The 25609-nt window shown below is 32.0% G+C and overlaps 1 protein-coding gene across 1 annotated transcript in view; it reads left to right on the forward strand.

Annotated features, from left to right (window-relative positions):
- The window catches only part of LOC145329824 (FMRFamide receptor-like), a 36767-nt gene extending 13387 nt beyond the window's left edge, over positions 1-23380 (forward strand). Inside the window, exons 5-14 of the mRNA XM_080174226.1 lie at positions 639-735; positions 1661-1742; positions 2768-2834; positions 3954-4090; positions 9952-10019; positions 10759-10823; positions 20558-20633; positions 21405-21473; positions 22202-22249; positions 22808-23380. Of these exons, the coding sequence (XP_080030352.1) occupies positions 639-735; positions 1661-1742; positions 2768-2834; positions 3954-4090; positions 9952-10019; positions 10759-10823; positions 20558-20633; positions 21405-21473; positions 22202-22249; positions 22808-23263 (1165 nt within the window). The 3' untranslated portion in view covers positions 23264-23380. The remainder of the gene's footprint in view (positions 1-638; positions 736-1660; positions 1743-2767; positions 2835-3953; positions 4091-9951; positions 10020-10758; positions 10824-20557; positions 20634-21404; positions 21474-22201; positions 22250-22807) is intronic.
- The last annotated feature ends 2229 nt before the right edge of the window (positions 23381-25609 follow it).

Raw genomic sequence — 25609 nt, forward strand, 5'->3', positions numbered from 1 at the left:
TTCTGATTATTCAGTTCTGACACTTTATAAGTGTAAATTGCCTTTTGTCCTACAGTTTCAATGCTTCGCTTTTATGGATGTTGTCATCCTTGTTTTATTATAAACTAGTTGCTTTGCCCCTAGCATCGAGTGGCTTCGGCCCAAGAGGAAGTGGGGGTAAAACACCCGAGAGCCGAAAGTAGCTTGAAACCTATTAGTAGGTATACTCCCAGAAAAGCATAGCAAACTCGTTCCAGTAGTTACCGAGATCGTAAACTTCATTCGAAGAGACTGACAGATATCATTCTACTTTGTTTTAAAGATAAAGATATTGTTCAAAACGCTGAGCATAAAGGTTGTTGCCCCTAGGGGAATTTAAAGTAGGGGAAAGTTTGTACCCTTCTAATGTTTTCAATATAAAGACCGAGATCGAGATACTTTTAGTATAATTAGCGGTTGCGCCCCTAGCTTCTAGGATGTCTATATTGTAAGGGGTAGAGAAGGGAAGAAAATAGCCCCAAACCATCCCTTAACAAATGTGAAGCTTCTCCAAATTGGGGAACTGAATAGGTTCAGTAACTTTCGAAATTTTTAGCCACAGGCAAAAAAAAACTTTACTACTTTATAGAATGGTCTAAATAATCTTCTCTAATTTTCAGAAAGCGGTTATTTCGGTATCTGATTCCTGTAACTTTGTTCTCTGTTCTATTCAATATTCCTAAATTTATGGAAAGCAAAGTTGTTTATATTGAAAAGGTAAGGACGGACGATTATAAAAAGCAAATCTACTTTATAAGTCTTATTTGTTGGTCTGTTGGCTGTAAACGTGTGGTGTCATAAGTAATGGAGTCTAGAAGAAGGTCTCAACACCCTCCCAAAAAAAGAACTATTAAGAACTACGTTCCACTTTTATCATAACTTTTAAATTTATTTACTGTGCACGCCACTGATCATATATATTTCCTTTGTTTAGGTGTTAATTACTGACAGATACAATTTTAATTAAGAATAGTTTTGTTTTTAAAAGCGAAGCTTTTCTATTATTAGGGTCGGTCCGTCTGTCCGTCCGAGATAGATAAATTTTATTCGTTAATTTAGGCATGTTAGAATTGTCCTATCGATTTCAAACTTTGCATGATGATTCCCGTAGTAGTTAGGTACGATTTAGAAAGCGTAGCAAATCTACAATCATTACCAGAATGTCCGTACGTCCATTTTAAAAATGTTGATTTTTCTACTTTTTTAACAACAAATTTTCATGTGATCTAATTATCCGTTTGATCTGATTTTTGGTATATTGATTCCTGGAACAACAAAGAACAATATTATAAGCGAAGCAACTCTATAATCAAGTCCTAAAAATGTAAGTATGTCCATAAACATTATCCCGTATCGAGCAGTTTTTCAACAAATTTACCTACAATTTTGCTTCGACTCTTATACTTCTATATTCTGATTATTCAGTTCAGACACTATACAAGTGTTAATGTCCGTTTGTCCTACTGTTTCAGTGCTTCGCTTTTATGGATGTTGTCATCCCTGTTAATCACTCAATTTAGCATGAACTCAATTATAATGATTGAACGAAAGCTCATCATTTAATAATGAGCACGTTGTTTGGAGAAAACAATTACTCGAATAAAAATGAATATTTACTGTACCTAATATCGCGATGTTTTAGACGGATACAGTGCAGTTACAACTGACAGAAATGCGGCTATCCAAAGCATATATCCTCTATTACAGCAACTGGGCCAGAATTTGTAAGTATTTATTAAATAATTATCTTCTTGCTTCATAGTAATTCAAAGCTGTAATGATTTTGTAAAAATTGTCACTTTTCCTGATATTTACGTTGACATTAAACACCACCCACGATTCTAAAAAATGGGCCCAATCACCATGAAACAATTAGATGAATATATTCGAGCATTGATAAAGTAGGATGGCTATCTGTCTATACATTTATCTTGCATATATACGTTTTGAAGAGTATTATCAATCGCATCTCTTGTAGAAGTGAATCAAGCAATATTAGCTTGGTCGTTTAATATATTAATTGTTGTAGTTGTTCTAGGAGCTATACCAATGATAGTGATATCAGTTCTAAATATATTATTTGTTGTAGTGGTCCTAGGAGCTATACCAATGATAGTGATATCAGTTCTGAATATATTATTTGTTGTAGTGGTCCTAGGAACTATACCAATGATAGTGATATCAGTTCTGAATATATTATTTGTTGTAGTGGTCCTAGGAACTATACCAATGATAGTGATATCAGTTCTAAATATATTATTTGTTGTAGTGGTCCTAGGAACTATACCAATGATAGTGATATCAGTTCTAAATATATTATTTGTTGTAGTGGTCCTAGGAACTATACCAATGATAGTGATATCAGTTCTAAATATATTATTTGTTGTAGTGGTCCTAGGAGCTATACCAATGATAGTGATATCAGTTCTAAATATATTATTTGTTGTAGTGGTCCTAGGAACTATACCAATGATAGTGATATCAGTTCTAAATATATTATTTGTTGTAGTGGTCCTAGGAACTATACCAATGATAGTGATATCAGTTCTAAATATATTATTTGTTGTAGTGGTCCTAGGAACTATACCAATGATAGTGATATCAGTTCTAAATATATTATTTGTTGTAGTGGTCCTAGGAGCTATATCAATGACAGTGATATCAGTTCTGAATATATTATTTGTTGTAGTGGTCCTAGGAGCTATACCAATGATAGTGATATCAGTTCTGAATATATTATTTGTTGTAGTGGTCCTAGGAGCTATACCAATGATAGTGATATCAGTTCTGAATGTCAAGATTTACCTAGCCGTCAGGTAGGATACATCCCTTATATAAAAGTACCAGGATGTCTGTCTGTCTCTCTGTACTGAAGGATCTTGCTAACTGCTGAACCGATAGGATTCTGCTTTACAATGAAGCTTCTCTTAGATTCTGGAAATGTTTATATACATTTTGGGGTAGGCTACCACCACCCTCTAAAAGGAAATTGCACCTAGATTTTTTTGCCTATCCCAAGTGCCTCTAGAGGCCTCAAGTGGCATAGCCACTAATAGTGAAGATAACCTGGATGTGGATAATCCCTATACACATTATAAACAATCTGTAAATGTTGATTTAAAAAAATTGATTTAGCGGATTAATGTGATATTCTGAAGACTCAAAGTGTATCATATTGTTTTAGCTTTATTTGAAATTGGCAACTATTAATCAAGTGCGGCTGACAATTTAAAAAAAAAGAATTTGATGAAATTAAATTTTTTACACTTACGGCTACGAGCCTTGATTGAAATTATGAAATCACAAGGTAAAATACTAAAACTTAAATATTATTGTTAGAAATGAGTCAGTTTTATGAGTAATTTTTGACAATAATTCTTCAATTAAGTATTAACCAGATAATTGATATTTACATAAAAATTTAATTAATCACTTTTTTTTACAAAACAAATTAAAAACTCAAATTCGCGCAAAAATTTAATAATATATTTTAAAAGAAATAATTATAAAAATATTTATTTATGATACTTATCTTTTGATTGATTTTTGGGATTTTAATAAGATAAATAAAAAAAACTGTCTTATTATATATTTTATATCCTCATATAAAAGTACGTGCAGTTTCTTAGAGGTCTAGTGAAGGTTTATAACTATTTTGAGGGAGGGTAACTCCACCCCAGAAATATCCACCCACTCCCCTAATTGTTTTTTGTCATTTCATATATTTGTGTGTTATGTTTTTAAGCGGTCTTGCACTTTTTGCTTTATTATACTGCTTTCCCGTTATTTCATCCTCTCAAGGGCTTACCCCCTCCCCCTAGAAAATCCTTTGCACACCATTGAGTGTAGCAATCTGAAAAATATAAAAAATAAGACTACCAGCAGACACGTAACACTCAACACTAGAGTTAACCTTGATAATTTATATATTTCAGACGGAGGAAAGGGGGGCGGAGACGCCACGACGAGCACCTGAGTATAATTCTGATGATGATTGTTCTAATATTTGTGGTCTGTAATACTCCCAGACTATTCCTCAACTTTCACGAGCTTTATGTGCATAGTGTTATAGGTAGATTTCATCTTTAAACGCGAAGCTTTTCTATGAAAATGGTCTGTATCCGTATATAACGTTTAGCTCTAATTGTAAATATAGGCTTATTGTCATATAGACTTAAAACTTTGCATGATAAGAATGTCCCGAAGCAGCATCTTGTATTTAAGTAATTTTTAATCACATTTATATATTACTGTTTATTAGTTTTTATAAAGCTCTAAAATCAAAGCGTAGTTTTCCTGGTTGAAATTGAAGATAGACGGATAAAATCTTTGTGTAGTAATCCCTCTGACAAATAATCACTTTGTTTATATATTTATATATGTGGTTGATAATTGTAATTATATTATTGGTCGTTGTAAATCTTCCCGACATGGGTGTGGAATTTACTTGCCCCCGTGGGTTTCTCCCCTAAAACTATTTTAGGACCATCTGATAAGGTTCTCCACTCTAAAACTTAATTGCAATCTAACCATTCAATTGTATTACTTTTGACTTTCAGCTTATGAGTTAGGCCTTTTTGTGAGCCTATCGGCCTATTAAAATTATTGTTGTTATTCTTCTAACAGAGCAGCAGAAGTTACTAAATTAAAAGTCAGACTCTAACTGGACTTTTCAAAAAAAGTAGCACAATATCGGCTACATGCCGCGCTGCTTGTTTTCATTTTAAGTTAGTGTAGGTTTTACTTTCAAATAGCATTCGACAAATATTCATTACTTTACTTTTTCTTTACTTCATTAAATAATTATTCAGTGGAAAAGAACTATCCTTAAGCAGCAACGCATTATAAGTTTTAATATAAATAATCTAATATCCTGTTAGTCTTCACATGTATTATTAATTAATATGAAAAGTATAGTAAAAGTATGCATTTAAGAGATGCTATACATCTAAAAATGTGCAACATTTTATATTATTTCAGGTTAAAATTTAATTTAATTTTTTGTTGCATTTCTTTAACTTCGTGTTTCATGAAGAAAACATTTTCTAAGAATAATAAAAGAATAACTATTTCCAAGAAATAATTTTATCAAACTTGAAAGTTTTATTTTTAGTAAAGTATTTAATATTTTTCTATTCTAGGTTTATTTTTTTCTTTTGGTCTTTATTCTTTTTGCTTTATTATGTATTCGCTCTCAAAGAACCGTAGATATTATTTAGTTATTTTAAACTACTGTTCTTAGTTAAACATCTGGTCGTAAAGACTGATTTATTATTAGGTAGTATTAGAACAACCTATTCTTCATTTAAGGGAGGAATGGGTTATTGGACTGTAATTTATACTGGTACCCAAAGTTTTTAAAGCACGCTTTCTCATTTGTTGGCCTAAAACTTTGTTTAAATTCTGATTGATTGGTTAGCTACTAATGCCCAGACCAATAATTTTAACCATCAAAAGGTTAATTTAGGTTATCATTATTGGGGATCTACACTAATTTATCATCCTTTAACCCTTGGAAATAGCCAAGAACCAGAATGCACAAACAGGCATGGCTGGAGAAAACGCGCGTAATATACTTTCATAATCATTTACAATTGCTGCGCATTTTCTTTAATTTTATTGAGTTAATTTTCTTTTTTCTTTTTTAATTATTAATTTGATTAGGTTTAAACCCAAGATTAGCCAAGGGTCTTAAGGGATAAAACAATTTGTAATTGATTAATGTACATAATGTTAAATTATCATAAAACTTTGGGTACCAATATAATTTATAGTCTTATGTCCCTCTCTTCCTTAGCTGTTCGAATAACCGTTTAGCCGTAAACTGTTTTTAAAGCTGCCAAACACAAAGGTTCTTAAAAAAACGACAGCTATTATATTACATTATTTCTATGAAAGATATTGTACTTTTTGATACTAAAAATATTTGAAAATATATTCATTTCTTTTTTACCAAACATCCTATTTAGCTTTAAACCAAATTCCAAATTATAAAAATTTGTGAACGTTTCAATTTGGATTTTAAGTTTACATTCATTTAACAAACGTTATCTAAATAGAGAAACTACTCTTTAACTCATAATGTCCGTGTGTTCTCAAAAGGTTTAGGGGAATTTTGTTTGCTATTTAATTTAAAGATATATAAGTCTTTGTCTGTCTGTCTGTCCAAAACAAAAGACGAAAAAAGTCCCTCAAAAATCAGCATGTTACGTTATAAAAACGAGGGATTATCTATCCCTTTTTTAGGGTTTTTTTTCCCACTCCTCCTCTCCTCATCCCTTATTTTTATGACGTCATTGAGGGACTTTCTTCGCCTTCCCAAAACATTACATTATAAATATGTAAAAATACTCTAAAACTCAATATGTCCGTGCGTCATTTTACTGTTCTTTAAATTTTGATAACATTATTGGTAAATTTATTAATGTTTGCATCTTTATTTTCTTGTTGATTAATCAAAATTAATTTTTCACATTAAAAATTCCGTCTGATAAGTAAAATCATCAAAGATTTATGAATTTGTAAATTTTTTTGTCAAAATGAGTAATCTATTAAAACTCCACCCACCCCTCCATTACAAGATTTAGAAAAAAACTTTTATCCATCCTTTGTGGGATGCTTTAACCCTGCAAAATCCTTACTGAACCTATAACTTAACTTAAAATAAGCATAAAAAAATCGTCATTTAAAAGTTAGTTTGTTCTCCACATTTGGTAAAAGTTAAAATTTCCGATGTTTGCTGTATTACGTTGCCTTATATAATCGTAATGAATGTTTTGATTAATAAACATATTTTTTTATTTTTCATTATTTTTTTGCATTTTAAATCCTATTCCTAAATTAAAAATTCAGAAGAAAACAATTTGTGTTTTCATAGAAAGATTGTAAATCACTGAACCAATATTTCAGGGAAACATGATATTAGTCCCAAACAGGTTTATAGTTTGTAGGTGATTAGTAATTACTAGGAAGAATAGAATATTTATTTCTCGCATCGTATTATAAACAGCTTTCCGCGGATATAAAATGTAAAATTATAAGATTAAATAGACATACTATATCAAGATTACGCTTCTTGCCCGATTTTTCGTCAAATCTTAAAAGGAACATTATTAGTAATGTTTAATTTTGACTCAAGCTTAGGTGAATTCTTTTAAAAAAATAGACTCGCTACTCGATGATGAGGCAAAATTATTTTTGTGAAAAATCATCCAAAAGCTTATTAAAAATCTACAAAAAATTAACAAAATCATATGTTAATAGCCATTTTATGATTTTATTTAATCTTTTATCCAATTTTTGAGGATTTTTCACAAAAAATAATTTTGCCTCACCAGTGAGTAGCGAGCCTATTTTTTTAAAGAATCTACTTCTGTTTGAAGCTTTCTCATTTATGACTAAATTTTTAAGCAAGTAAGTTTGATTCAGTAAAGCTTTGTACCAAGAATTTATATTGTTTACAGCTGACTTTTATCTATGTATGAAATGAAAAAAAACATGCGTTCGTAATGAAATGTGTACACAATTTCAACCAATGAGATTTAATGTAGGTTCCGATGGGATTCTCCTATTGGCTCAATCAAACATTACCTCTCTTGTCTTACTACCTTTATTTAAGATTAAAACTACAGGAAATTAATCGGTTTCGAATTAATAAGATAAAAATATTACTAGCTTTAAAAATCTTAATTTGGAAGTAAACTACTAAATGTTAAGCCTGCTATAAAATTATGATAGGAGATGTAAAGAGTTTGTGCTTTTCATGGAAGCCTTTACCAGTCGTGAGTTACTTTTGGGGCATGGCATATATTACGGAATCGTAGGCAAGCTTGAAGATAGGATAATGTACAATATTATATAAAAAGGGGGTTTCTCTCGAAGTGCCTAGTCGAGCTTAACCCGACCCCTCTTATCTAAAAAAATTTGATTAAGAGGGTATGTAGTTTTTTGTGTCCTTAGGTTAAGTTATATAGGGTACTGGGTAGCCTCTCAAGTTAAGGGCAACGCAGGTTAAAGTTAGGAGAAGGGGGTTGCTATGCTCCTTTTTCACTTCGAGGGAAAGCACCAAAGCAGCCATTAGCCCGTTTTAAACAAAGCCCATATTGTCCTGTTGTGACGTTATAAATTTCGGGATAGGAGAAGGAAAGGGGAGAAGAAAATCTCTTCAAAGGAGATGGAAGAAATTGGGTTCTTTTTTCCCTTTCACGAAATTTATAACGTCACAACAGGACAAAATGGGCCTTGTTCTGTGTTGATTAGCAAAGACAAAATTATATACTTTCATAAAATATCTGAATAAGATTGTAATGAAAATGAAAAGAACAATCAAATTGACCGTAAAACCTGCATCAACAAAATTAGAGATCTGAAATTAGATCACAACAAAGCATTTGATCAATTAGACTATCTTTAAACCAACTGGCCACTTACAGGGTTACAGGTTTAGGTCAATAGGATTCAATTTTATTGTTGCTGTATTTTTGGTTTATTCTTAAATATACTTAAGTTTCAGGCCATAAAAGAAATTTATTTTATATATTCCATCAAAAAGTGAATGACAGAATTTATTAATAGCTTACTAGATGTACGGAGTGATAAAATTACCAGAGTGGGAGGGGACATTGGGCTGTTTATTATACTAGTCTCCAAAGGTTTACAATAACGTTTTCTTATGCGGTAGCTTAACGACTTTTATTGGATTTTAATTGGTTGGTTTATTGAGTTAAATGTCCAAACGTGTCAACCAATAATTGTGATTTAAAGACAGGGTAATTTTGTGTATATCAAAAAGTTATCGGCCCTTTTCCTAAACATTAATATCCCTGCTAAATGAGGTTAATTATGGAGTAGCTACACTTCAATAAACATTGTCCATATATTTATATTTACATTTATCCTGACTCAACTAAAACTTAACCAGCCATGTCAAGAAATTTTTTTATATTCTTTATAATTGTAATTATAGTCCATCTACTATAGAGACAAATTAGAAATCAAGAACATAAAGGAGTTCATTAAATATCGGTATGTATCACTTGGATGTTGCACCAGAATTTCATATACTGTATTAAGTGATAGTCCCAGCTGGCTAAAATAACGATACCTCCTTCACTCATCCCCTCCCCTCGTACTGGATGAACGAACTGACCAATAAATAAGGTCCATATTAGAAACCTAAATTGACGACAATTTTTCCCCTGTCAATATATTTACGTATAATATATCCATTGCACTTATAAATTATATTAAGAGTGTAACAAAAAACATAGAACAACTATTTAACCTTTTGAACACCCTATGCAATTGGAGTTTTTTTTTGTCGACATGCAATTTCAATTTTTATGTTAACTATTTTTGTCTCCATTTATTCATTTAAGAATGATAAGGAAAAAAAGATTTTTTATGTTTGGTATTAATTTGTTATAACATTAAATGTGAAAAATAAGATATTTTTTTTCCATATAAAAAAAATAATTTACATGAATGAATTCTATATAATACGACAAGATGCATTATTTTTCAGTAGGGCTCAGAAATGGTTTCAATCCAGCGGAAATTAATAGAATTCTGAGCTATTGGAACATCATATTAGTATAAATTTCCATCGGGGATCTAAAGGGATAAGACCATGGTAGAAAAATTGATGCACATTTCCAATGATAATCCACAAAATTATCCTCTCTGTTTATTACAATTAGTGATTGAAACGTTTGGACACTTTATCTAATGAACCATCCAATTAAAATTCATTAAAGTCCTCAAAGCTGTTAAGCCAAATAAGAAAACGTTATCATAAAACTTTGGGAACTAGCGTAATAAATAGCCATATGTCCCCTCCCTCCCTCCTGTATTTCAATGACCTTGTAAATGAGAAACATTAAACTGAAGCCATTTTAATGATCTTAATTGACATGTAATTTGCTTGTATTTCAGAGACCTGTCAACACACGCCTCTTATGGGGTTCCCAGTCTGGAGCTTGGTCCTGGGGTTTGGCAGTCAGGTCAGAAGCTACATATGTTTAGGGCCCTAGAAAAATGGGGATAGATGTCACGCTTTCGGCCTACCTATTCTATTGACGTCATAGTAGAGGAAAAGAAGTATAAAAGATGGGGGAAAAAAACCTAGAAAGTGATGGGGTATAGGGTATTTCCTAACGTAAATAGAATAGTTAGCAGTGCCATCTATCCCCATTTTGCTAGGGTTTTATAGACAGCTAGGTCAGGTGAAATTTCATTAAGAGCAAAACTACAAGGGACACCTTAAAGCTCCCATAAAATACTTCACTCTTGTTGGAGCCAAATTGGTTTACCGTTGCTTTGCGTTCTACTTATGGACGAAATTGTCCATAGAAATAAAGGCTGCGCTTTCAAAAAATGCATAGAGAGTTATTTACATAAATAAAATTTCCTTTAATTTGATAACCTTTTCAAATGATTTTTATTATTTTCTATACAGGATATCTTAGAACCTATAAAAGAAATATTAACGAATATGAACAAATTTATATATAGGATTCCTTTAGTTAGGGGCGCATTAGGGGAGGGATTTTCTTGAAGTGATTACAACCTTACTTCAACCCCAATAAAAATGTCTAAGATGTAACCAAAATCAAAACAATGCTTACCTGATGGTTGAGGATAATTCGGACATTAATTTCGAAATCTTAGTTGACAAAACCTCATCAATTTCTCAATCATAAGAAATTTAAAATGTTTTTTTATCCGATTTTTTTTGTCCAGGTGTTGCTGTGTATCAATTCTTCTGTTAATTTTATCATTTACTGTTGTCTGGGAGCTAAATTCAGGTACATAGTTTTATACATGGATATACAGACAGATCATATCTATCTATAATACAAAGTAGTACGATGTCTGTCTGTCTGTCTGTCTGATGCTTAAGATCTCACTGAACCGATTGGGCTCTACTCTTCAGGGAATATACCTATTGGTCCTGTGATAGGACACCCCCAACCCCCAAAAAATGAAAAATAGCCCCCCAAATTTTTTTTTTCTTTTTAGAACTAAAATGAAAAAAGGTCAACTACCCTACCTCCCCCCCCAATTTTTTTTTCTTTTTATCCTAAATAACACAAAAATAGGTTGATCAAACCTCTTGGGGCAAAGCCCCCAGATGCTAGGGGCGAAGCCGCTAGTCAGATTATATAAAGTAGTAATTTTTTGATTGAGATCTCCTACTTATGCGAGCTTTACATATTTTTTTCGAATTTATTAAATTTAAAATGAGATTAATGAGGTCGACTTTTCCCCCTCCTATCAGTGTCCCTAGAGGCTTCTAGGGGCGTTGCCGCTAGTATTAGTATAAAGTACTACTATACCTTCTTTTACATACCTTCCTATAGACAACGTAACGTGAATTAAGGGTTACAGTATTTTTAGAAGCATATTTTTCATGTATTTGAACGCCCTTATTGAACTGGCCTAGACAAAAGGCTAGGGGCAAAGCCAACTATAAGTTTGTATAATATTTTAATTCTTCTTAAATTCAGCATTCTATTCATTTTTCTCATAATTAAATGTTTCTGTGAAAAACATTTTTAGGAGATACCCCTCTAAGTTGCCTTCGCTCCCCTCCCCTCTACCTAAGATTTATCTAGAAAAAAAGTAACATGAGGCTAGGTCAGTCAATTGCAGGAATGCAATTGTAGTGGATGTTTAGCCTAATTTTGGTTAGGTTTGATACAGGTTAGCTGACAACAGAAAATGTCGTTATATTGACTGAATTGAAATTCTAAGAACTGGGAGTTTGCTTATGAAAAACCCACATTACCAACTGTGATTTTTCCGTCTACAAATAAAAAAATTGTGTAATAGTATAGGAGTGGGGGATTACATGGTCCAGTTTTGTTTTCGGGAAAATCCTTAATTTATGTAATAGGTTTTAAACTAGCAAATTTAAATTTATAATGTTATCTAACATTTCAAAAATCAAAACGTGACTAAACAAGGATGACAACATCCATAAAAGCGAAGCACTGAAACGGTAGGACAAACGGACATTAACAATTGTATAGTGTCAGAATTGAATAATCATAATATAAATGTATAAGAGTCAAAGCAAAATTGTAAGTAAATTTGTTGAAAAACTGCTTGATTTAGGATAATGTTTATGGACATACTTACATTTTTAGGACTTGATTATAGAGTTGCTTCGCTTATTACAATATTCTTGTCCCCGGAATCAATATACTAAAAATCAGATCAATCGGATGATTAGATCACGTAAAAATTTGTTGTTAAAAAAAGTAAAAAAATCAACATGTTTAAAATGGACGTACGGACATTTTGGTGATGATTATAGAGTTGCTACGCTTTCTAAATCGTACCTGACTATTTAAGGAATTACCATACAAAATTTGAAATTGATAGGACAATTCTAACATGCCTAAATTAACAAAAAAGCTATCCGTTTTGGACGTACGGACGGACCTACCCTAATTATAGAAAAGCTTCGCTTTTAAAAAGAAAAACTGTTATAGAAAAAAGACAGAAAAGGATATCAGAGGAAAATAAAAAGGGAAGAAAAAAAAAGAACTAGCATTAATCAGCAAATATTGGGTAAAAATCTTGGAATTAAAATAAATTACTAAGCAAACAGTCAAAAAGGAGAAATTTCTGTTACGCCATGGAAATGTAGTTTAACAAAAAAACATATAACAAAACAAATGAAAGATTTCCATTACTCATAATAGAAGTTGCAATATTACATTACGTCGCCCAGACATAAATTTATAAGCTTGCCTTCGGCAGAAACTTAGGTTGCTGGTAACTGATCACATTTTACAATAAAAACACCACATTTCATTTAGTCAAAATCTCTGTTTAATTTGCGTACACAAAATGTCATTTTAAAATGCCTACTATCTTTTTGCTATTAAAGCTGAAGACTTTAAATTTGGGGTATTGGGTTCACTTTTGGCAGTCTTTAAGCAGTTAGAACAGTGTATATGTTGCAGGCTTCCTTTAAATACTTAACATGGACATACTTACATATAAAGACTTATTAAAAGGTTGCTGCGTTTCTCTAGATGTAAAAAAAATAATGAGAGAGAGAAAAAAGAAATCTCATTGATATTAAATTGTCATTGTCGAAATAAAACATTATATTCTTCATTAATTTCTGTAAAAAAATATGTTGTAAGAATCGATATATTATTACTTGGATGTTGCATCAGATAGAGGGATGCTAACAGCAGGCTAAAATAAATATAACCCCAAATTCACCCTTTTTATTTCACCCTCTTCTCTCCTTTGAACTTACCAATAAATAAGGTCCATATTAGCAAGCTAAATTGACGACAGTCAATATATCCAGGCATATCCTATATATCCATTGTAGCGAGATCCAGAGAGTTCAATACACTATAAATTTAATCCTCTATATCAAATATCTTTGAATGGTGGGGTGTGGATTATTTTGCCTGTTATTCAACATTCAACCAAAAATTTAGAGATTCCTGACACCATATTTAACATTCCCCCACAATTTCCTTTGTTTTTTTTTAAATTGATTTAATAAAAGTAGGAATACCCGCGATCGTGGCTCAAACGTAGCGCATCCGCTCGTCGCCGGGATGGCGATAGGTTCAAATATCGGACCGACACCGCGTCATAACTAAAAACGTTAAAATGGTTCCTACTGCTGCTATGTCAGGTGCGCGACATAAATAGTAAGAGTATGGGGAAAAGCCTTGACCCAAAAACAGGCGCAACTTATTAATATGCACCGTTAGGACTCTCAGACAAAGGTCGTGCAATCAAAGGGTTGGTTGTCTGATGGATGTTACTTAACCTAAGTATCGCATCACATTACACACGGATGATGCTCTGGATTCTCCAGATGATCACTTAAATCGAAGGAAAATCCCGCCCTTACTAGGTAATGGTAATAAAGGTACTAAGAAAGAGAGGGAATGTCTGATTGAGCCAATAGGAGAATCGCATCGGAATTTACATTGGATCTCATTGGTTGAAATTGTGTACACATTTTGCTACAAAGGCATGTTTTTTTTTCATTTCATACATACATAAAAGTCAGCTGTAAACAGTATATTTTCTTAGTAGAAAGCGTTGCGGAATCAGAATTAATTGCCCAAAAATTTCGTTTAAATTTGAAAGCTTAGTAACGAGGTGGATTCTTAAAAAAAAAGTTAGGCTGGCTACTCGCTGGTGAGGCAAAATTATTTTTATGAAAAATCCTCCAAAATCGAATAAAAAAAATTACAAAAATTAAGTAAAATCTTAAAGGGTTATTAACATATGATTTTGTTTAATTTTTGTAGATATTTAATGTGCTTTTGGATGATTTTTCACAAAAATAATTTTGCCTCACTATCGAGTAGCGAGTCTATAATTTCTTAAGAATCCACATCAGCTTGAGTCGAAAGTAAACAATACTTTTGTCTGCTAGAAATGTTCCTTCTTAGATTTGACGAAAAAAGGGTTCAGAATATGCTTCTATTCTTCTATTTCTATTGTAATGGTAAGGTAATAAAACTAGGAAAAGGAAAGGTAAAAAAATTCCAATGTACAGCCCTTCTTACGGACTGAATTGTTGAACACCTATCCTTATATAAAAGTAACAGGATGTTTGTCTGTTTGTTTGTGTGTCTGTGTGTCTGTACCGAAGGATTTCGCTAACCGCTGAACCGATCGGGTTCTCCTTAACAGGGTAGATTCTCATATGTCCCGGGAAGGTTTTTCCCAAGATAAATGACAAAAAAAATCGTAGAGACTTTAACAAATAAAAACATCTAAAGTGCCACTAGAGGCCTCTAGGGGCGTAGCCTCTAGTTTTACATATATAAAAACTGCAGATCTAGCTGATTGAAAAATCTCTATCATCAAATATCATTTCCTTCATTTGTGACAAATAATGGCACTAGTTTTTCGCACATTATGCTTTTTAAAAGATTAAAAAGCATTAATATTGCAAAGCATTTCTGTAAGTGTACATTTTCTTTTAATTTTTGGTTTTTATTTAGTTTTTTTTACAAGATTACTCTCAGTAAAGTTTCCCTCTATCGTTTTCTCTCGGTCTTAATGTAATAATGGGTGCTAATTGTTTGTGGGAACCTTCACAAGAAATTTCAGTAATCCATCTTAAATAGCAGCTGAGAAAATAATATTTTGCTAACATTTTACCATTTGGACAAAGTTGATATAATGAGTGACATAGTAGTTATGAGAGATTTCTGACAGACATTGGAATTACAGTGTCTCCTTGCAGATAGAAAGATACAATAGTATAAAAACTTATGGCACAGTTTTGGTCATCATTTATAAAATATTAATTTCATAACTTTTTAAAACGCAATCTTTATTATCCTTGTGTTATTTTTTCTGGTGTAATAACATAATTTTTAACAAAGTGTATTCTTTAATGCTTTAACCCTTCTCTCTTTTAAATATAAAAGTAACTATTTATGTATAGGAAATTATTGGATGCATGATTTTTGTTGTTGTTGAATATATCCGTTTCTTAGGAAAAAAATTCTAAGATTTTTCTTTTGCAAAGTGTTCTTGGAAGATTGGTGATCAACTAAATGTACCTTAATGTTTAACCCTTAACGGTCGGGGGGGGGGGGGGCGTTGAACGCCCCCCCCCCATCCGGTTTTTTCTATCTCATTTTCTGTGTGTGAAAGATAAAGAGCCCAAACTACTTGACTTTTTAAGTATGGGTATGACACATAACTGAAAGTTGGAATTTTTTGAATATCTCCATCCTGGCGGGCACAGAATGCCAGCAAACCTGGCAGGGTCATCCAGGTAAAGAGCAAAAATATTTTTTTTGACTAAAACAAAGCATTTTATCATACCAAAATACTAAAAAATCCTCTAGTAGTACATCCTTATATGAAATACAGGTGTTCAAGTCACTTTCAGGTTCCAGGTATGATCCTGCAGGTCCTGATCCTCCAGGTCTCCAGAAATCTTTAAAAGGCTCCTGTGGCCGCAATTTTTGACTTAGAGACTTCAAATTTTAAACTTAAGCTTTTCTTACATGTCTACATAACGTATTAAAATTTCATGAAGATCCGCCGCCGTTTTCCCGCCGACCGCCGACTGCGGCGGCTGGCAGCTGCCAAGTACAGCTGCGGCCGCTGAAATTTATATTTTGATATTTCTAATGTAAAATTTACATAAAAATAAACATATTCTGGGAAAAAATTTTTCTTCTAGCTTCAAAAATAAGAAAATTACAGTAGTTTGAAATTTTTAAATAAAAAAAGACCTAAAAACAAAGGTTGTTAAATAAAAGGGTGAAGGAAAATTGACTTAGACTTATAAAAGGTCGGAAATTCATTATCAAACAGGGGACTTGCACAAAAAAATTTAGCCCTCTAGCTCTAATAGGAACTGAGATAATTAGGGGGGGGGGCGTTGAACGCCCCCTCCCCCCACCCCCCGACCGATTAAGGTGCGGCAAGGGGCCCGACTGTAAAGGGTTAAGGTTTAAATATATACAATTGGTTTTGCGTTTCTTCATGTGCGTGTGTGTGTATCTGGGGGATGTATTGGAGTGTGTGTATAATTGGTAAAGTTCTAAGATGAGTTTTGACATTTGAAACAAAATTTTTTTTTAGAAATATTTAGACGATAGGTTCGAATCTTGTACCAAAATCGGGTCATAACTAAAGAGGTATCACAGGCTCTCGCTAACCGATGAACTGATATAGTTCCCCTTCACAATGTAGCTTCTCACAGGCCTTGGAAGGTCTATACCTACTTTCAGGGAGGGTACCACCACCCTCCTAAGATAAATCGCCGCTAGAAAATATGAACATCCCCCCCCCCCCAAAAAAAGTGTTGAATTTACTTCTCTCTGTAAAGTAGTTATTGTAAGTAAGTACATAACTACAAGACAGTACAATAAATTCACTTAATTCTTTGAGTGTTTATTTTTCATTTTTATTTAAGTATCCTCTTATAATGATTGCTTTTCCATTAATTTGGATTTAAGAAATTCGTAGGTTTTCTTCTTATGTATGAAAGAACATGAAACTGCAAAGTAGTTTCATGGTCTTTTAATATTGATAGCTTTTAAATATTCTATTTTTATTACATTTCCTTAAACAAAGATGACAACATCCATAATTAGACGGTACACCAAACGAACATGAACATGACATATTTAGTCCTTGATTATGGAGATGCTTTGCTTATAAAATTGTACCTTGAGTTGAAAAAGCAGCAAGTTTTGAATGGACTTTCTTGTAACGATTATAGAATTTGTATGGTCTCAATATCGTACCCAACATATTTCATGAATCATCATACAGAGTATGAAGTCGATAGGACAATTCTAACATACTTATATCAACAATAGGAGCTAACTGTTACGTACGGACATATCATAATTATAGAAAAGCTTCACTTAAAAAAATACAACAGCAAGATGAAAAAAATAAAAACTCAGCATTTGAAATAAATTTCTTTTTCATCTAAATAGGATTTTTGATGCTATCTTTGATGAAACTGCATTTTAATCTGTTTTTTTTCTCTACATCTTTATACTTTTAGAACTAAATTAAAATAAAATGTAAAGCTTTTATAATCTTAAATATGACAGGGTTTAATTCATCTAAGATATAAGACAATGGCCAATAAGTTTGTTGTACGTTCCCAATGATGATTACACAAAATTACCCCTATTGTAGATAACAATAAGTAGTTAAAACTTTGGACACTCAACTTCACGAACCAACAAATTAAAATTCAAAATTCAATAAATCCCCAACGAATAATTTATTAAAACTTATCTTAATATTGGAAGAAAATGAAGTTTTGTATTGTTTGAGTTAAGTTCATCAGCCAATTTTCTTAACATTGATTACTAATGGTAGAACGAGTTGAATTGAAATAACTTTTTTTGCTTTAGAGGGAGGGGGATGTAAATTCTAAACCTTCACAACAAATTTTTTTTAGAATACTTCCCTCTCTATCTTTCTCTTGCTCTTTCTCTCTCTCTCTCTTCAATCTCGATCAAGTTCACTTTGTAGAGTAAAATTACTCTACAAGTTACTTGCGTTTGTAACGGTAAATTCTTTTCTCGTATTCATTCGAATCCGGTGGATAGGAACCGGTTCTCATCCATACGAAAAAACTATGTCTAGCATCGTATTATATCCAGTTTTCTACGAATATAGAAATGTACAATCATAAGATTAAAACTAGTTTTTTTAGCCCCGAGGTGCTTTCTCGTATTCATTCGAATCCGGTGGATAGGAACCGGTTCTCATCCATACGAAAAAACTATGTCTAGCATCGTATTATATTCAGCTTTCTACGAATATAAAAATGTACAATCATAAGATTAAAACCAGTTTTTTTAGCCCGTGACTACGGCACCTAGGGGCTAAAAAACTGGTTTTAATCTTATAATTGTACATTCTATATCCGCGGAAAGCCGTTTATAATACGATACGAGAAATAACTATTCTCGTATTCATTCGAATCCAGTGGATAGGAACCGGTTCTCATCCATACGGAAAAACTATGCCTTGCATCGTATTATACCAGCTTTCTACGAATATAAAAATGTACAATCATAAGATTAAAACCAGTTTTTTTAGCCCGTGCCTTCGGCACCTCGGGGCTAAAAAACTGGTTTTAATCTTATAATTGTACATTCTATATCCACGGAAAGCCGTTTCTAATACGATGCGAGAAATAACTATTATAAAGTCTTCAAAGGCTATGTTTAACATTAATTTCAAGGACTTCCTACAATTCTGATTTAAAAATTCAAAATATTTAGTGGTGTTCTTGGAAAGGGTTTTGAGTGGATTTTCACCCCTTTAAAAATATCAAACTTTTTATTTTATTTTTTATGCTAAACGGTTCACAGTTGTTCACGAGAATTTAAATCCTATTTATTCCATGTGTAAGATTATATCATCCTTTTGTATATTACGAAATTTTACCTGTGGTAGTTTAAAGTTTATAAATTTTTTCAAAGCTATGCTACTATTGGATTTTATAATCCTTGTTTCTTTATACTCCGAAATCCTTTTTTTATCTTTTACTTTCTTGTTTAACAGAGAGGATGGTCTGTCCGTCCGTCCTCTCAGTTTCAAACCTTAATCCGGAAAGCGTAGCAACTATAAATAAGAGAAACCATTCCTCCATTATAAACATGTTTAATTTAGATCTTTTAATTGCGAATCTTGGGACAATTGGGAATAATATTTATAACTTAAGTATAGCATCTTCATAATTAGTTTCTTCAATATAAAAAAGTGCTGTAACTCTAAAATTGTTAATGTTTGTCTGTTTATTTAGTCTTTGCGTTTATGGATTTGTTCATCCTTGAGTTGTTTATATTTAAAACTATCTGAGAAATCTTAGAAATTTAATTTTAAAGTTTTTTATAATTCTCATTTTAACTTGATCTATTCATCCAAAAGTCAACCTTTAAAACTTTGAATTTATATGGGGGGTACATTTATTTTTTGTAATCCTTTTATATAAAGTAGTAATGGAAAACAAATAATGACTGATACTCACCCTTCTATGTCCAAACACCCAAGGATATTAGGTGAAGTAACATCCATCAGACAACCAACTCTCCATGATGCACGACCTTTTTCTTAGAAGTCCTAACTGTGCATGGTAATGAGTTGCGCCTGTTTTAGGCCAAGGCATTCCCCTCACTCTAACTATTTACGTCGAGCATCTACATAGTAGCAGTGGGAACCATTTTTAACGTCTTTAGTTATGACGCGGTGTCGGACCGAGATTCGAACCTATCACCTTCCTGACGACGAGTATTAAGCCAAAGCCAAAGTCGCGGGTTGAAAAAAAAATAATCCTTACATAAAAGTAATTGGATTAAATTAATAAGTATTTAGTTAGGGGAAGATTACGACCACACTTCCAAGATAAACCGACCCTTAAAAAAAGACCCCTCCCCCCTCCAAAAAAATTATTTCCTTAAATTTGCAATCTTTAGGGGGGTCGACTTCCTCAACCCACCTAAAGTGCACATGGACATAGTACAGCCGCTAGTATCATCATAATTAAAGGCAGCCATGCCTAAAAAACTCGAAGCTGAAAAATGTCATTTACCGAACTATTCAAGGGGGCATTAATAATGTTTCATGTATAGACAAACGTATAATTAGAATAGTTGCACTGTAGAAAAGTGCAACACATGAAAAGGATTCAATATATTGATAAATAACAAAGAAATATTTTTCTCGTATTCATTCGAATCCGGTGAATAGGAACCGGTTCTCATCCATACGAAAAAACTATGTCTAGCATCGCATTATATCCAGCTTTATACGAATATAAAAATGTACAATCATAAGATTAAAACAAGTTTTTTTAGCCGGTGCCTACGGCACCTCGGGGCTAAAAAAAACTAGTTTTGATCTCATAATTGTACATTCTATATCCGCGGAAAGCCGTTCATAATACGATGCGAGAAATAACTATTCTATTTATCTATCTATCTTTCTATTCAACTATCTATTTATCTGGCGTTTTCTATCTATTATCTATCTATCTATCTAGAGAAGTAATGAAGAAGTACTTATGTCGAATACGACCCGAGGCAAAGTGTGTCTGCTTCCATTCCATCAGAACTGAGGTAAGAAAGAGTTGTAGATTATTTTATTCTTCATTCCCTTGTCACTATAAGCATGTATCAAAGAATGTTTGAACCATGAGAAGAAAACAAAGTAGCGGGTTTCGTCGTATTTTCACAGTAGCCTTTTAATTGGTAAATGATAGTGATTGCCCCGTAGGGTTAGGTAATTGGCCCCATAGGGTTAGAGCCCCCCACCGTGGCTAGAATAGGTTAAAAGTTATTGTGAAAACGACGAAACCCTCTACTTCGTTTTTTCATGATCTTAATTTTTTAAAAGAAGCTTGGATACTAAATAATCTTATAAAAGTAACACAAAGTTTGTCTGTCTGGTGGATCACGCCAACCACTGAACAAATATAAGCCTCCGTTACTCATCTTATAGGGGCAGTACCCCCCCTTCCCCTCCCTCAAGTTAGGATGTAACAGTATAAATCTCTATTTTAGTCAACTAATATTTCTATCTATCCAACTATTTAACTATATCATTATCTTTTTATTTATCAATCTGTAAAAGATTTTTTTATTAATTGAATGTTACATCAGATTTTCATGTTCTCTAATAAAGATAAATTCGCAGTGGGCTAAAAAAACAATGCCCTTCCCCCCCCCCCCCAAATCCACCACCTTTACCTCATCACCACCCTTCCAACTGGATGAAAGAACTGACAAACAAATAAGTTCCATGTTAGCAACCTCAATTGACGAATAATTTTCCCCTGTCATAATATCCACGTATATCTTAATATCCATCCAATTTGTCTGTCTGTTCAGGTTGGTGGTAAATGTCGTAGTTGTGGCACAGAAAGAATTGGGTTGGACACTGTGGGACACTCTAATCAGGTTGGTTACAACCTTACTTTTAATTGTCGCAGCTACTTTATAATTCACTTTATCTGTCCATCTTTTCAGTCTGTAACTCTATGGAGGATTTTAAATTACTTCTCATGAATGCAATCCTACTTGATTTTATTTGTGATATTTTTACAATGTTTTTGAAGTATAAGACAATGGACGATAAATTTATTTACATCTAAGAAAACTGCTATTTTGATCCAACCAATAAAGATTTAATAAAACTAACCAAAGATTTTGAGCTAACGAATTGTAGAAAGTAATTATAACTTTGGATACCAACATAATCTTATATCCTATTTCCACTCCAGGTAAGAGTACAATGTACATGTATGACCAACATTTTTCGATTCTAAGGATGCCACTGCGTTACACCTATTCAATCTATTGAAATAAAAAAAGGAAAAAAATTGTAATATTATTTTTAAAAATCTTTTCACATTCATACTACAATAAATTTGATTCGTATTTTTCCGTAAACTTATATAATTAGTATTTAAGATCTCTAAAACTGTTAGTTTCAAACAAGGACGTCCAAGCTTTTTTATGGGTGGGTAGGGGTAATCATATCCAGCTTTATATTTTTTTATGGGGGGGTGGAAATTTTTTTTTCTAAATAGTATTTTTGGGGGTGGGGATCACCCATTTAACCACCCACCCTCCCATTGAACGTCCTTGGTATCAAATAGCCCTTCTAATTTCTATATTTTGTTTAGGACAGTAATGATAAGAGACCGTTCTTTTGTTCAGCAGAGGAATGTAAGGTAAACCAGTTTTACTAGTTTTTTTTCATGAGTAACAGGATGTGCATCTGTCTGTCTATCTTTCTTTGTGCCTGTAGCAAAAGATCTAGCTCTCATTTTAGCATAGCTTGTTATAGGTCCCGGAAAGTTATTTTCATCTTTTATAGTAGAGGTTATCCTCCTCAAAAGATTCGAACCTAGAAAAAAATACTCTTCCCCCGAAAAAAAGTAAATTCACTTTAAAGTAAATGTCGGTTGGTCTGTTAGTCTCTGTTAGTTTACTTGAACAGTTTACTTACATTTCTATGCTTCCTATTTCTAGTTCGTTGATGGATTATTATTAAACTAGCTGCTGCGCCACTAGCACCTGTATTTGATAGGGTAGGGAATAGTTTAAAGTCTAAAACAATCCCAACACTTGAATCTAAAATTAATGTAGTCTATAACATACCCGGGACATATGTGAATCTTTCAGAAAATCGGTACCTTAATCGGTTAAGTAGTACTGAAATCTTCAGCTACAGACAAAAATCATACTACTTCGAAAATATCTACATTTTATATTTCTTATTCTTGAAGGAGAAAGAGGGCCAATACCACATCAGCCTTATATCAAAACTTATACCAAAACCTCTAGAGGCAGGACAAGACAAGGATCATCAAGTTGATGAGAAAGTAATCATAGCCAATGAAACTGCTAAAGAAGAGAATGGAAATACTATTAAAGTTGATACAGATTGTATTGTTGAAGTAAAAGAAAAGTCAATTCAAACCAGCAATAAAAAATTGACAAAAAATAAAAAAGTTATTAAAAGAAGTGAAAACTTTATTCTTATTTGTAAACAACCAAAAGCCCAAAAGGAACTATTCATGAAGAAAAAAATTATAAAGAGTGATAGTTTCAAAAAAGTCACAGAAAATGGCGGCAAAGTATATGTAAGTGACGACGACATTGCACAGAAAAAAACTGTTTACGGCAATGGGTTTTTGGTAACAGTGGATGTAAAAAAGAACAATAATATTTTGTCAGATTAAATGTGATTTTAGATATTCATAAAATCAAACTTTATTCAATTTTAAACTTTGGGAAATTAAATAAGTTTGTATGTATTGTTACAACATAGATGTATTTTTGAAACAATAGATTTTTTAGGTTCTATGACAAACGCAGGAGTGGACACTTAACCTAACCTAACCTATTTTCGACCTTCTTTTTGGTTTTTTAATGCCTAACCCCTGCAGGGGGCTTATTTGTACATTCATATCTTAACCTAACCTAATCTGTACAAAAATACTTAATTAAATTAATATTTTAACACTACTGCGTTTGCCCACTCCTGCGTTTGGGACTGCTGCGTTTGTCCTGGAACCATTTTTTATAACAAAAAAATTTATTAATGAAAAACAAAACCATAAAACAGGGCAAAAAAACAAAAAAAAAGAACAACAATATAAATGTACCTGATTTAAATAATTAGATAGAAAATAGCTAGATCACTAATTTTTAGATTTTTGGTCAATCCTTATTACGGTTTTTTTTCCACAAATAATTGGAGGTCTTGATACCATTTTTTTGATTATTTTTCACTACAAACACCATTTTTATTCATCTGTCAGAGCCGGTGATGATATATTTTAAATTCAGCAGTTCATTATAAACCGACCAGTTTTTCAACCTTCTACAGCTGCCAATTTTTTAAAAACTAGCTATCTTACAATAATAACAAATATAAAAAAAAACGAAAACTGACTCTTTCATTGGAAAATTTAAATTTTACAATAGTAAGCTTAACTTTTGACCTAAATTTAAAGTAATAATGAGTAAACTATTGTACATTATAATTTGTAATTTTAAAGTTTTATTTTACTCTGTGAGTAAAAAAAAACGCAAAATAAAAGTATTTTTACTAAAAAGTTTAAAATTAAGAATAACACAAATGTATTCAATTTGTAGAAAAATAAATCCAAATGTGAATATTTTTAAATTTCAAATCAAATATATTGAAAGCTTTTTTTAATATTTTTTAAACATTTAAAATAAAATGTATCAATAAAAAGCATAAAGAACGTGTCCTAACTTAAGTGATTTTTTTTTAAATAGCTAGTCAGTGCTTTAATTAAATAGTAGATGTAAAATGATCCATAGAATTTATATATGCAATAGGTTTTTTTCTGTAGACCTTTAATTTTTGAAGTAATTTTGTTTTTTTTAATTCAGGTGGTTTTTAGGTATTAAAACGCAAAAAAAGAAGAAAATTGACATAATGAACAAAACTAGTAAGATCTTTATTTTTACACCTTACTTTTTTAATTCTGTTGAGTAATTATTGAAAAAATCTATTTTGTTGAACCCCTGAGAATAAAACTTTCAACTTTGGGAGCTCATCATAAATGGGTGAAACAAAAATCACAAAAGTTAGGACACGTCCTTTGGACTACTATTATGTTACAGTTCATAATATTACCAATTGATAAACTTTGTATGAGAATAAAAAATCCAATACAGAAAAAAAGTTACTTCTATATTCCGTCCCCCAAGGAATCACAATTTTTAAAATATTAGATAATGTATGTATTATGAATATCGGAGCCGGCTCTAACATACTCTTTTGGGATTTGGGAGCCGATTTTTCTTCAATTCATAATGTAAGTGTAATATGACACCAGGGCCATGAGAATGGAATGTTGAATTCATATTGTACTAGCTCCGACTTTGGCTCCAGACATTTACAATATAGATTTTACTTCTTATTTTAAAAATATTGCATAAAAAAACACTAAACTTTGCCTTTTTTTCCATATCTATATCAATATCTGTCTATCTATCTATCTATCTATCTATCTATTTATCTATCTATCTATCTATCTATCTATCTATCTATCTATCTATCTATCTATCTATCTATCTATCTATCTATCTATCTATCTATCTATCTATCTATCTATCTATCTATCTATCTATCTATCTATCTATCTATCTATCTATCTATCTATCTATCTATCTATCTATCTATCTATCTATCTATCTATCTATCTATCTATCTATCTATCTATCTATCTATCTATCTATCTATCTGTCTATCTATCTATCTATCTATCTATCTATCTATCTATCTATCTATCTATCTATCTATCTATCTATCTATCTATCTATCTATCTATCTATCTATCTATCTATCTATCTATCTATCTATCTATCTATCTATCTATCTATCTATCTGTCTATCTATCTATCTGTCTATCTATCTATCTGTCTATCTATCTGTCTATCTATCTGTCTATCTATCTGTCTATCTATCTGTCTATCTATCTGTCTATCTATCTATCTATCTATCTATCTATCTATCTATCTATCTATCTATCTATCTATCTATCTATCTG

Source organism: Acartia tonsa, chromosome 10 (assembly GCF_053477335.1).
Source record: "Acartia tonsa isolate MP-2025a chromosome 10, ASM5347733v1, whole genome shotgun sequence".
Classification (NCBI taxonomy): Eukaryota; Metazoa; Arthropoda; class Copepoda; order Calanoida; family Acartiidae; genus Acartia; species Acartia tonsa.